Source organism: Synchiropus splendidus, chromosome 1 (assembly GCF_027744825.2).
Source record: "Synchiropus splendidus isolate RoL2022-P1 chromosome 1, RoL_Sspl_1.0, whole genome shotgun sequence".
Taxonomy (NCBI): Eukaryota; Metazoa; Chordata; class Actinopteri; order Syngnathiformes; family Callionymidae; genus Synchiropus; species Synchiropus splendidus.
Genome location: NC_071334.1, coordinates 49,934,186 through 49,948,496, shown reverse-complemented (window position 1 = coordinate 49,948,496; position 14,311 = coordinate 49,934,186). Strand labels below are relative to the sequence as shown.

Below are 14,311 nucleotides of genomic sequence, written 5' to 3'. Positions count from 1 at the left end.
GCCTTTAAAGATCGTTTCCCATTTCACTGAAAATCACTGGATTATGTTGGACGGCTGCTTTCACGCCTCAGGAGTGATCGATATATCACCCTATGAAGAAGTACTTGTTCATAATGGCCAAAGAGGAGAGCACAAACCAAGAACTCAAATCACCTGGAATTATTAACCCAATTCAAATCGCCGTTTAACTACATGCGGAACTAGACAAGCACTCAGAGAGCGCAAACCTCTACCAAACACCAGCTCATGCATGGAAATGATACTAATTTAAGTGATTCAATGTGAACCTGGGATCGAACACCGAGGTTTTTTGCTCACAAGTTGTCCAAAGAGTTCAATCTTTCAAACTTTTCAAGCTATTTTGAAGTCGAACATATAACCTTCTTTGGTGGAGGTAACAATCACAGGCCTTTTGAATGGCTATTGACTTAAACTTCATGGGGTAGAACAGGAAAAGTTATTTGGAAAAAAACATTTGCATTAGCCAGGAGTCGTATCAAACATCTTCCCATCCGAAGTCAGACGTGTTCCTCCATTGCATTGACAGTACGAGGTGGTTTTTGCTATCTTGACAATATTAGTGATTTGCTGTGGAGTATTTCATAATAAATGATTTTTTCAAATTCATTCAGTCATTGGTTCCTTGTACCGTTTCACATATATCCTGAAAATGTAATCCAAATTGATATTTTTGACATTTGCTCCTTTAAGACAAGAGAAAATGTTAAACTAAACACAAACTAAACAATCACACTCAAAGGACTCAATCTTAACTTCTTCATTGTGTGAAATGGAGGACTGGAGCACAGGAATTACACTGTGAAGATGAAAAAAAAAATCAAGAAAATATCAAAAATGGTTTCTGCTTTGAAGGCTCATTTTTCGCCTTGGCACTCTTCAGAATGCACTGTTGCTATCTGTCCAGTGTACTCAAAGACGAACTAGTGAAGGACCCTCACAGCTGCTAGACCTGGAAGCATTAATGCAGAGGGTGAATGGAAATCCAGCCAAATCTCTCAGCAGGATTTGACATTTGCCCCAGTCCCATTCTTCTAACCCTCCAGCAACCACCATCCCAAGTCAAAGATGTAGCATATGTAAAAAGACTGCATGATCAAGTCCTTATTTCTTATTCCAATCGCAATATTGCACCTCTCACCCACCACAGGAGACCCTTATTCATCATGAGCACTTTCTGGTGGAGTCTTAACTTGCATCTCATGACAAAGTCTTCATCCACCATTATAGATGCGTGCAACATGTGGCTTGAAAGTGTATCCAAGGACTGGTCAGAGAGAGACCGCAGCATCCCAAAATAAACCTGCTTCATGCTCTAAATAGGGGTCAGATTCCCCCCACCTGAGGCCAATGTGTAACCAAATACTCCTCAAATGACAAAAAGGCGCAGTTAACACCATCATTTATCAAACCAGACGAATGTCACGCCACCGTGTCGTCACAGAGTGACTGAAGGAGTCTCTGAGAAGAGCACGCAGCGTGGAAAGTGGCCATATCACCGGAGTGAGGTAACACTGGTCAGGGGGAACAGGAGGAGGCTGACTAGGAGGTGAAAAAATAAACCCAGACTCTTTTTATAAAGCGGCTGTCTGCAGCGTCATGTTGCGGTGTAGTCTGAAGATTTATGGCGAGGAAATACAGGTGAAACAGGGAAAGACTCTCAGTTTCCTCTGTCAGGGACAAATTCAATATGTGAACATTTTGAACCCAAATACCATCAACTTGAATCAACATCACAAGAGTGGAAAAAGTGCCCTCTTTATGAGTGACATGATTTCTGTACACGACCACTGGTGCTGATCAACGATGAGGCTGGTGGAAGCAACATTGCTGATATGATTTTAAACTGTGATCGAAGAGGCCACAAGCAAATGAAGAAATGGTCTAAGTAGAGTTTAGTTTTGTCCATGTTCATCCTATCAAGTACAGTTTATGGTCTAAACTGAAATCGAATCCATTACAGTTTATTAAGCCAATAGAAAAGCACTGAGAGAGCAGACAGCAGATGAGCCAAGCAGCTTCAGTCTGTCCCGACACAACCTCCCAATTCAGCCTATGCTCACCCCCATGGCACTGGGAAAGTGGACTGTACTGACGCCAAAGGCAGCCTTCTGCATTGCCTCTAAGTAAAACCAAAAGCTCAGAATGTCACCTCCACCAAAACATTTGAGGGGCTTTACATAGCATGTTGTTATATGTAGAACGAAGGGTGCGCCACCCAATAGCTTACCCAACCCCGCTCTCGGTCTTTCTTTCCTCTAACACACATAACATGGCGTCAGGATTTGCTGTGGAAGAAGATGCTTTTGTCTTTGGCGACAGCTTAGGATGCAAAAGTCCACTTTCCCAAAGCCATGGAAGTGAGGATGTGTTGCCCAAGCACTTCAAGTTCTCCAAAGAATTCTTGGATCCAATGTGGTACAAATGGTCTTATCTCCCACTGCTAAACACTGGTAAAACATTCCTGGATCCAGACGATAATCCTAAATTGTCACGTACACATATTAACCAGCAAATCCATCCATAACTTTTCACGTTATTATGAACAGAAACAAACAGATCGATCAGCATCAAAAACACAACCACCTTTGATGTAGTGAAGCATGAATGACTGAATAAAAATCAGACAGACTTGGTGAAACGTTCCCCGAATATCTTTCCTGTGCAACCAGTAACAGTAACACAGTGGAATCTCTGCCTGTTCAGCAATAAACCGTTGAGAAGATTTACACCTGAAAACAGAAATATCAGGTACTTCCACCTGAACTCAGAGCAATGAAGCGATGAGTTGTAATGTTGGTAATAAGCCATAGAGAAATCAGAGGGAAAAAAATCCAGCATGTAATCTCCCACCATGCTTCAAGCTAAATTGAGACCCGCGGATCCGTGTCAAGCAGAGGCCAGCACCTAATAACAGAGGTGTCAGTACACGGCGTGCGCTCTGCCCTCTCCCCACAACTCAAGCCTAGAGGAAGCCGCTTTCCTCGCCACTGTTTCCTGACCACAGCATATGCTCACCGAGGTTTGACAGGGGACCCGAAATGAGGTACACTAATTGAAATGTCAGCCATGGAGGGCAATTTCCTCCTCACAGGCAAAAACCAAAACAGACACAATAATTGAGCTGTCATATCTATCAAAAATAACTTCTCGCCCCCAGAGCTTCTTTATGGCGGGCTAAGCACTTTGTCTCTGAATAGATATGCTGTTGTAATGCACCAGATCTGCTGGTTATGCAAGTCAGAGGAACATTTATCCTTCAGCAGAGTGATCGGCCTCGCTAACAATACAAAGTATATCATACACTGAAACGTCCTACCCATCAATATATTTTGTTCTCTTAGTATCAGCGTATCGCTCCCTTGTGAAGACTGAAAGTTCTTACCTGTCGTTTCCGTCTGTCAATCTCTATAAGGATAACAATTCCACGTTACCAGTACCAATGTCCAGCAGTGTAAGTGAGTGGACAAGAAATCCTAGGCAGGAAAAGACAGTGAGGCTTGGAGTCCAGCTCCAGCAGTGGGCTCCTGAGCTAAGTGAGGCCCAGGCATCCGGTGACAGCTGATTTTATTTTAGAACAGCCCCTTCGCAAAAAATAGGACCCACGAAGAGAAGAGCATAAGTGGCTGGGCATTCAGGGTATCAAGTATCAAGGTACCCAACATGCCCTTCACCCTATGTCACAGCAGTTCTCGTGTGACACATCTAGAACACTGTGGATTTATCCAGATGAGTTCACCAGTATTTTTAAAGCAGTGAGAAAGACGGATAACATAGCAAGTCATGATGCAAGAATTGAAGAGTCCTGGTACTACATTGCTGTACTACTGCTTAGTTAAAGTTTAAAAAAGTTTAAAAAAAAAAAAATACTCTGTTTCTGTTTTTCTCGCCTTTGTTAACAAACATGTTTCTTTACTTATCAACAGCATCTATGACTGCATATCTATGGAGCTAGGTCTCTGCCACCGACTTGAGCGAATGTGTTTTGGTTGTTGTACACTCAAGACATGTTTTCTGTGCTCACAACCAACGTCGCATACACGCGCGCTCAACCTCGGGCTGCCTCATTCTAAGTGTCATACGTGCTCGCTAAATTAATAAAAATCCTAAATGAATAAAAATGGCACAAGAAAATGGAAAGATTGCACAACAACCTCTGGTAAGTCATAATCTTAAAAGTTGAGCTGTTTCCGCCTTCTTGCGCCAGTTTCATTACTTTAGGATTTAGTTTGGTTGAGCACCGTGTATGCGACGTTGAGCGAGCAACAGGATGGTTGTGAGCGCAGAAAACATGTCTGCAGTGTACAACAACCAAAACACGTTCGCTCAAGTCGGTGGCTGAGATCTAGCTCCATAGATATCAAGGTTATTTTTATTGAGGCTTTTAACGGTCCGTGTCCTTCCTAGCACAAGGGGTGTGATGTCTGAGTATCGCTAGCTTCCAAGCAAACGTAGCGTTACGTCTAGTGTCATAGTTCCGGAATTGATTTGAGTCTGCTTTTATTGGTCTTTAAATGTCTTATAAATATCCTGTCACCCAATGAGGTTACATATAAAGTCATTGCAATTCATCAGATTGACTTTTACAGTATGTGCTCTCTAAACCACCCTCATTCCCAGCTTCAGCACCAAACCAACAGGGAAGCTTGCATTAGCTGTGAGGGTCCACATCTGAGGACTTGATCTGGGGACGAGTGTGTGCATGATGACGACTTCCTCGAGATGTGCTTCTTTGTTGGCCTCAAACCAGCAATTTTGCAGATAGCACCTCCAGCTGAGAAGAATAAATAGGACATATCCTGTGGCGCAAAGGTGGAACAGGAGGAGGAACTCAGGCCACCTGAGACAAAGTCAAGTCCACAGTGTGAAACGCCTCTTAATCTCTAAAGTGCAAAAAAAAACGACAACAAAAACAAACAAAAATATCAAAAACAAGAAGAAACGTCCCACCTAAATACGTACATCTCTTCATAGAAAATCTCTGATACCTGCAGTTTTTTTTTGTTTTTTTTTAACAAAATCTTTATTGAAATATCAGTCACCTGTCTTCAAGCCCAAACTGAGGTGCATCATCTCCATGCCAAAGGTCCCACGAGAGACTCATCACACGCAGCTGCACCAACACCCTCCCATCACGTCCCACCTCTTAAAAGTTTCACCAAGACCAGACGAACTTTTACATTTTCCTTCTGTCAGCTGTGGTGATGCTTCCACTCTCACATGATGTCTGACTCCACCACACACCACTCCCCCGGAGCGCTGCTCTTGAAATCTTAATGAACAAATGTAAAACGTGCATATCCAACACACATGCATATATATTTAATTCATGCCAGTCATTTGTCTTTTTAGGTTAAATCTCCACACAAACATCTGAACTGCCTGAGCAGCACTCGAAGACATGTGTACAACAATACTGGAAAAACATAAGACGGCGAGTCTCAAAATAGTCCAAAAGTACTGAATCTTTTAAAACATCTTGGGAGAAATGCTTATACCACTTGATATTTTTTTTTAAATAACCCATCATGTTAAATATCTTTGAACTAGATGTAGAAGTTCCAGCACATGTGTGAATCAGAGGCTCCTGAGGATTGGTCTCAAGACCTTTAAAGATCAAGACAAACCTCAGCTCCAACTACTAATTTAAAAAAGAATGCTTCTCTATTCCACCGCACTTTTCAACGTTTTCTTTAAACCGTCAGCGACCTAGGCAGCCAAACTGTGCTCTCTCTTGACCTACATAATCCAAGTCTCTTTCGTAAGCATCTGCAGAATTCATTCTTGCTCAGTCTCACGGTTGTTCAGTGACCTTGTACATGGAAACTGAGGTGGGCTCGCCAGACTCCAGCTGGCTTTGCCTTGACAAAGTAAAGGTGTCCGTTTATCAGGATCGCAGAAGAGCTGCACTCTTGCGGATAATCCCAGTAAAATTGCACATGGATTTCCTGTTCCGAGGGCGAAAAATAGGGTGAACTTCAAAGGAACCATTATAGTATGTGCCTTTAAAATGAGCAAATACCATGACATAAAAGGTTAACAAACAACCAGGACTTAAGAAAAGTGTGTTTGCTGCGGCCAGCAAGCGAGAAGAACTGAAGGGCAAAAACCCGATGTGCTCTTTACATAAGTGCACTGGAACCTTTCTCATATTGAGCCAGTCTTACACAAAGGGAGTGACTGTAGATTTTTGTAAATTAAACACCAAGATGTTTCAGCAGTTCTTGGGAGTCTGTTTCACGGCAGCACAATCACACTGGTAAGTGGCGCTCCCACCAGTGATCTCCGATATTAGAGGCCGCTTCATTTGACATTTATTTAGCAGGAAATATAGCCGTGCCACAGTTTGTTTGGGGAAAGCATGGATAACAGTAATTGAAAGACCAAAACAAATCGCTGCATAAAGTGTCCATTACTGAAGGACTGGAGCGACCAGTCATATTATTACAGCAATTAAAGCTAGCACCCTTTAGTATTAAAGAGGGGATCATTACTGCAGCTCTTCATATACTGTGTGCTTTAATAAAAAAAAAGCGGTTCCTGTGAGGATAAAAAGAAATTGGTATATTGGTCTTATAGTGTACCACCCTATACAGTATCATCAGCAAATTAAGAATATAAAAATGAGTTTTTTAGGTAACTGCAGTCAATGCAGTTATGTTATTTATTTATCTTTCTTATGCGCCCCAGTAGCCGGGTAAATGCAGTTTATCTCTGAGATTCCCTTAGGTGGCAAAACTAGGAGTTCCTTCCTTTTATTTACACATTTAAAGCAGTTGGTGATAACTACAATCCAATAACACACATCGAAGGCACTGGCTGATTCACAGCATGTTGAAGCCATTGAAAAGGTTTGAAATGGTCAACACCTGTCCCTGGGGTGGAGTTGAGGGGAGATTTCCATCAGAGGAAATTCCTGAAGCATTTCTGCATTTTGGTCGCAGGTATAGCAAGTAGTGAGATAGATGAAAAAATGCGTTAATTTTGTGTTGTCTTCTCGTGTGTCGTTCCTGTGGCCACATCTGTTCATACTGCAGATCACCCAGTGACAGTATTGATAAAAACATAAGCAGATGATGTCATCCGAATGTCAGCTCAAAGATTTAGGAGTGAATAAAAATGGTTTCAACAGCTGTCATGCTTTATTCAAACTCTGTTGCTCTCCGTCAGTAAACTGACCTGCGTGCTTGTCAGTGTCAACGTTTCAGGGAAGACAAAAGCTCGCGCTCAGTCAAAACAACAACAGGATCAGCAACACGCTCTGTTTTTAGCCACGGAGGAGAAACTGAAAGGATGACAGGACGAGACCAAGGGCTGTTTGTGTGTGCGTGTGTGTGCGTGTGTGTGTGTGTGTGTGTGTGTGAGAGGGCCTTTTTCTCCCCACAAAATTAATTCTCAATTTGAGGATTAAAACTTCAACTCTTATTGTTACATTTAATAATAAAATTTGGGTTTGTTTCACAGTCCTGGTTAAGGTCAGCCATTTGTTTTGGATGGTTTAGGGTGAGAAGCTGGGGACCATTTCCTTTCGCTCGTCCCAACAAGGTTAAGCCTCAATTTGAGGATGAAGGCTTCAAAATAACTGGGTCATAATTGTGTTTAAGTTTGGGTCCTGGTTCAGCTTAGCCATGTCTCTTGGATGGTTAGGTTTAGGGTGAGAGGCTGGGGAAAGGGTTCTGGCAATGGGAGGGTCCAGCAGAGACAGAGGTACGGGAGTGAGTGTGTATGTGGGAGGGCGAGTGCATCATCCTGTCAACCTGGTTTACTGCAAATAATCCCATTTAAAGAGCCAATATAAATATGAGTGGTGGATTATTTAGCTGGTCAAATAAACGAATGTCATAAATTCTTCTACATGTTTAATATAAAAGCTTTTTTACAGCTTTTGGACCACTGTCACTGCTCTCATTACCACCTCTTTTGGCAAATAAACTTCTCTGTTGGCACTAAAACATGAGGAGAAAAAGCAAATCTGAGGTCCCAGCCCAGAATTAACACCAAGCCAAAATGTTGCTGTACTGCGGGAGATGACATCAAAATGTCCAATCCCGGAAGTAAGTCACTCGACTGCCAGGGATACGTCTGAAGTTACAGGGAACAGACCTGAGGATGGCACATCATATGCAAACGACTTCCACGACACCTTCCTTGAACCTCCATGTGATGACAACCACAACTGTATCTATCACTTTTGTAGATTTATCTATCTGTTTTCCAATAACTTCATCACATCCAGCCATTAAAAGCTATTGTTTATCAGGTGAATTCTATGAAGATTTCAGTTATAGACAGAATGTATTCTACACACGTTGATTTTTTGGACACATACAGAACAAATCCCTTTCTTGACACTAGTACTACACTTACCCATTACATATACCGACGTAAAACGGAGAATTTCATAGTAAAAACAGATAAATTATGTATCCTCCAAATGTTCCGATCAAGGGGAAGGAATAGGAATCCTATTTGCACATTTCAGCTTAGTCGAGGTAGATTTCTTTCCAACTGTTTGTAAATGAACATGCTTTTAGAGCAAGCGACAGCTCCAAACCTGAGACACTAAACCATGTAGCTCTGATCACAGTGGCACCACATGTGCCACCGCTGATGATGCTCCATCCACTGATATGGGCTCGAAACAGCTTCGGTGTTTTTCAGACCACAGTCTGTGAGGAATCACATTTCTGCTAAGGACAATTCACCTGTTTAACGTTGCAGAATTATTTAGTGACATGCAGCCTGGAAAAGCACAGAGAGAGCGCAAACCCCTGCAGACAGTGAAATGAATCAAACTGCCTCCTTCACTAAGGAATTATATTGGTTTTGCAACATTTTTTGAATTAGTGAAGGAGATGGTGAGGCGGAACTATTGTCTGGGGTCAGGCTTGCAAGAGTTCCAAGTTGTTACAGCGCTCTGGGAACACATTTCAAACTAAAGGGATAAGCACAGAGAGAGTGCAAACACCTGCAGACAGTGAGATAAAAACTGACTCTTTGATTGGATTTACCTTAAACCTGCCACTTGATTCTAGAAAGGCACATTGAAAAGGCGGATACTTTCACTTCTCTAGCAATTTTTACATGCATTGTACTGTACTCCTCTTCCTGTAAACACCATTATCAGCATCCACACACCACAACCTGCAGCCAACTACCTCGGTCCTTCTGTCACAGTCATGAAAGCATTCCCATTATAACCCTCTCTCAGGAGGTTTTATCAGACAATAAGCATAAACGCTGCTGTCTTACAAATGTTTATCATATGGTGTGAATAGAAAAGCATCTCATTGTATGTTGTCTGCTGATCCAAGAAAGAACCACGCATCCTTGCCCTCCTAGTTTCTTAAATCACTTTCAATCTATGTCATGTCTGATGAGTGGAAAAGAGAGATACTCACTCTCCTGAGATGAGGCCATGGTCTGGTCTTTAGTTTGACTTCTTGATCTTTTTGACAGACTGACCGTCGACACTTCCTGAGCAGAAAAAGACAGACAGAGTCATATTTAAAATCAAATAACGTGCTCACGTGTCAAGCAACCATCCCTGATAGCATCACACAATACAGGGTCCTTGAGAGCAATGTCAACAGGTCCGTCATCACCAGGGTCAACTGCAGATGCCGTCAGTGGAGCACAGCATCTTGTGTTGTCAGGCAAACAATGTCACAAGCAAGAAAACAACTTCAGTCAGTAGAAAATACAATACAATTATCCAGAGGGAACAAACCTTGCTTCACACGTGCGTGACCTCAACCTTTGACTCTTTGTCTGCCTCTAGAACTCGCATGCTTCCAACAGTGTTACAATAAACATTTACAGGCCAAGAATTTCTATATATATATATATATATATATATATATAAAAAAGAAATATGAAATACAGGCCGATACTCTGGGAATACAGTGTTTCTTCAGACCAGGGCTACATGGCGACATGCTCACAGATTTGGAAGGGTAATGATAAGTTATGCACTGATGTCACTGGAAGCCTGCAGGGCCGGGAACAGAACGCACCTTTCAAAGTTTGTCGTGACGTTTACCTTTGAGAGCAAATTAAAACGTATCATAGTTTGACATCTACATCAGCAGTTGTGTCCATCTGAAGAGCCGAGTTGACCCGGTCCAGCAGCACAGCTCACAGATAACAAGCACTACAAGCCAATAGAAACACGTCGAGGGTGGCCGACAAAGAGAGCTCTATCCAGAGAAGGATCCAAAAAGTGGACCAGGGGAATTTGCAAAAGGACATCGAGCTTTAGTGATAGGTAGATGAGGTGTCAAGAAGCAGTATTACAGGGTTGATGAAACTTAAGAGGCCACCAAATGATGCTCCTTTTTTAGAAAGGATGCTATATTTCACTGAATTAGTTGTTCAAGTCCAAATATTTTACAGCAGACAGCGCCACCTGGTGGCCTCTGAAAAACAGGACACTGTTTCATGAAACCTGTGAAGGGCGAATGAGGCTTCATGAAACAGTATCCTTATTGTCAGAGGCCACCAGATGGTGCTGTTGGTGTAAAAATGATCGGAAGTTTCATTGAAATGGTTGTTCACTTCCAAAGGTTTTAGAGCAGGGAGCGTCATCTAATAACATGAAGCCTCATCAACCACTCAATACTGTGCCATTAAACCGTCTACCCATCACTGCACTACAAAACCTCCCGTCACAGGAACAGCTTCTTCCCCTCAGCCATCAGACTGTTAAATTTGTGATCAGCCATTGTTATTTTATTTTATTTTATTTACAGCACTTTATTTTGAAGCACTTTCCTAGTTGGTGGAACCGCCACTGACCATGGCAATAAATTCTATTCTGTTTCTGATGTATCCTTTAATCTTTTAAATCGTTAAAATGAGTTGTGTATTTCATGTGCAGTAGTACACACACTACTCTGATATTGTCTCAACACATTCTTAGCGAAGGTTGATTGATTGTAAAGAAGTTAGATTACCATTATTATAGAAATATCTGTCGATATTGTCATAACACTGCAATATTTTTTTGCCTACAATTTTTGAAGGAGCTTGGTGTCTAAACAAAAAAGAAACTGAGAGTTGGAAGCTTTCTGAATACTAATTTAAAATTGGGTTTTCTGTTGAAATCTTCTCCAGTTAGGTACAAAATGTGTTTTTTTTAAGTGTTTTTGCCAATATTCGGACTCAGGAATGTGAAAATGGTAGTTTTCCGCTTGATGAAACACAACAATTGGATGAACAACAGCAGCACCACAGAAAAATCTCTCATGCAGATGACTGCTTTCAAACTTGAAGTCCCTGCCATATGTTCCCTTTCGGCACAGATTGCCACAAAGGAAGAAGAAAGAGGGGTTGCGAGGGTTGGTGGCGGAGGACGGTCTGCATCTAACAGACTGACAGAGTTAATAAGGGACAGCGCTCTGTGCAACCTGTCAAAACGCGGTGGGGCTGTGGCAAGAGATTATCCCGGTGGAAAAAAAAAAAAAAAAGAGCTATAATGTGGATCAGCTAATAAAATCAATGCTGGCCATATGGGGCCATTTCATCCGTGACTTTCACCTACAAATAGGCCATTTTGGCCAGTAATTGTGAAACCATGGAAACGGGAAATGGTAATACACGCCACACTTGCTTCAGGAGGGCATCCTGCCTTTCACATGCAAGTCTGCACTGCCATTACCATTACACTGGGAGGAATTTTTATTCACGTGGTTGACTTATGTCAGACTGTTGACATTTTCTTCATCCGCTAACAACCCGGGCTCTAACCAGGCACACTTTAATGACACGCCACGGAACAAGGAGGGTCTCAGAGGACGAGTGTCATCTTTTTGCTCACCCCCCATCTCACACACTGTTTAAAAATGTCACTCTTAATAAGTCCATTAGTCCACAATCCGGTCCAAAGGTTGCACTCTCTTCAGCTGAGCTGACAGAAAGTGCGAGTTGGCTGCCATGAATCAGTTGTAATCATGTGAGGAGCCATAATCCTGGAAAGCAGGGGACACGTGTGAATAGTTTGTGCAGACTGGAGCGAGTGAGTGGCGAGTTGAACAACCACACTTTTACTGGTGGCACAACAACACTGTGCTCTTTCTGAGCAGGCGGAACATGACGATTGTGTCTTCATTTCTACAAACAAATTACCTGAGTTCATTTCACTTCATTTAGTTCAGTTCCATTTTTTAAATTATACTCAATGATCTGGATGAATGAGAAGTTACATTGTACCCGTAAAGGTTTTGGGATTGTAGACTGAAATTGAGGTAAAATACTATTCCAAGAGGAACATATTTTCTCCTTGCAACCCATCCTCACTCCCATGGTGTCATGTATTGACGTTGGGAAAGGGGACTTTAGTGGCCTATACTGACGCCTTCAGCGCTTGCATGTTGGCGCATTAGGTTTTTTATTGAAGCACATTAGAGTTTCCGCAGCAAAAAAAAAAAAAAAAAAATGTGACATGTCAGTTGGTATTTAAAGCCTGTGAAATAGCCATGCGTTTCAGTCACGACCGTTTGGTATCGTGACATCCAATATGATGATGTCAAGTGGCAACGCTGAAGGCTGCTTTTGGCGTCACAATATGACGCAAAAGTCCACTTTCCCAACTTATGACGCCATGGGGGTGAGGATAGGTTGTTTCATTATACTCCAGAGCCCGCCAGGGGTTTCTCCAGGAACTCCTGCTTCCTCCCACTGTGGTGCATAAATACATTCCTATAGTGCAAGAATATTTCTTGGAAATGATAATACTCGGTGATGTTAAAGAATCCCAACACATCTGAATTAACAGATGAGCACAGTTCAACAGTTACACATTCAAATGGCTCCCCAGGGGTTGCTGGTCCAATACAAATGACTAAGACCAGTGGATCACAAACAATACTGTGATAACAGAAACAGCACTTTACACATCGACCTGTGCATTTCAGTGCATACTCCAACAGATATCCTATCAGCAAAGCCATTACACAGCAAGTGAGCAGTTACAGCACTACAGTATATTGCAACCATCAGTATCATTCGATCTGCCAATAAAGAGGCAGAGCAGAACCTGTTTACATTAGCAGCATGTACCAAACCCATTGATCTATTTAAAAAAATATGATGAATATCCGCAGAAACTTCCCGTGCCAGTGATGATGTGAAGTATTTATCTATGCTGCTTTTCTGTTGAACAGCCTCACACCAAATCTGGTTCGACCCACCCACACAGAGGCTTGTACTGGATTAGCATGGCACATTTTCCCTTGGCACTTCTCGTGTCAATGAAATGGTTAATTTAATGCCAATGCTCCACTCACTGAAGTGTCCCCGCTAGTTAAGTCCACGATGTGTGTGTGAGTGAGGGGCTGTGCCAAGAAAAGAAAAACACTCCCTGGTGCATTGCCTGTCATTTTTAAATGACTGGACTTCATTTGGAACCAAACATTGCACACACGAGTGAGCACGAGTACACAAAGTGACACTGTGTATTCAAATATTCAGTTCCCTTGAATGACCGATCGGTCAGATGGCCAAGTGCCGTGAGCAGTGGAAGCTGTCTCATGCTGTTGCCAGTATTAAACAGAATGACTCATGAAGTGTACATGAGTAATTAGGTCAAGATCCAAAATGAAAATCACTCATTTTTACATTAGATATGATTTAGTGGACATTTATTCAACAGGACTAAAAGCAGATTGCCATTTTCCCTGCGTCGGGGCTGAGTCCGACGGCGTTTGCGACACACTAGACATCGTTCATTGTCTTCAATAAAGGTCTACTTTAAAAAGGACTCCTTGACTGACTCCCCCGTTATGTACATGCTACATAAAAAATATGATAAAGTAATGTAATGTAATGTAGTGAGCGCTGGTTGTTTTGTTACGGAGCTCCTCACAAGGGCAGAGCCTGACGGAGGTTTGGATGGGCGGAGTCAGAGAGGTGAAGGTGGGGAATGTTTGTGTGTGTGTGTGAGCAGCCAATCACAACAGTAGCTGCAGATCTGTTCCACAGGGTCGGGATGTAGAGGGTCAGAAATATCCTGGAGAGAGATGGATCTGGGGGTCAGCCATGTTTGTTTACGTCCGCCCCGTATAGTGTTCGGGTGAAGCCGCACTCGTGAGTTCCGTCTATTCTACATTTCACTCATTCAGGAATTTGGACATTCATGAATGGATCACTCACGTCCAAATTGCAACCCTTGGCAGCAATATTTGTGGGAAAATGTGGGCATTTGGTGTCGCGCATGACTTGATCTCAACTAGGAGGGAGGGAATATGATGCCGTACATGTCGCGGAGAGGGGTGGAGGAAAGCAGACTCAAGTG

The 14,311-nt window shown here is 42.4% G+C and overlaps 1 protein-coding gene across 5 annotated transcripts in view; it reads right to left on the bottom strand.

Moving 5' to 3' along the window:
* The window catches only part of xirp2a (xin actin binding repeat containing 2a), a 57,474-nt gene that overhangs the window by 29,249 nt on the left and 13,914 nt on the right, over positions 1 to 14,311 (bottom strand). For 3 of the 5 annotated variants that reach the window (XM_053883414.1, XM_053883432.1, XM_053883423.1), the window contains exon 2: positions 9,420 to 9,495. In XM_053883414.1, coding sequence (XP_053739389.1) covers positions 9,420 to 9,495 — 76 coding nt within the window. Of the gene's footprint in view, positions 1 to 3,403; positions 3,545 to 9,419; positions 9,496 to 14,311 lie in introns of those variants that run through there. The other 2 variants (XM_053883439.1, XM_053883448.1) reach the window with 2 other exon arrangements.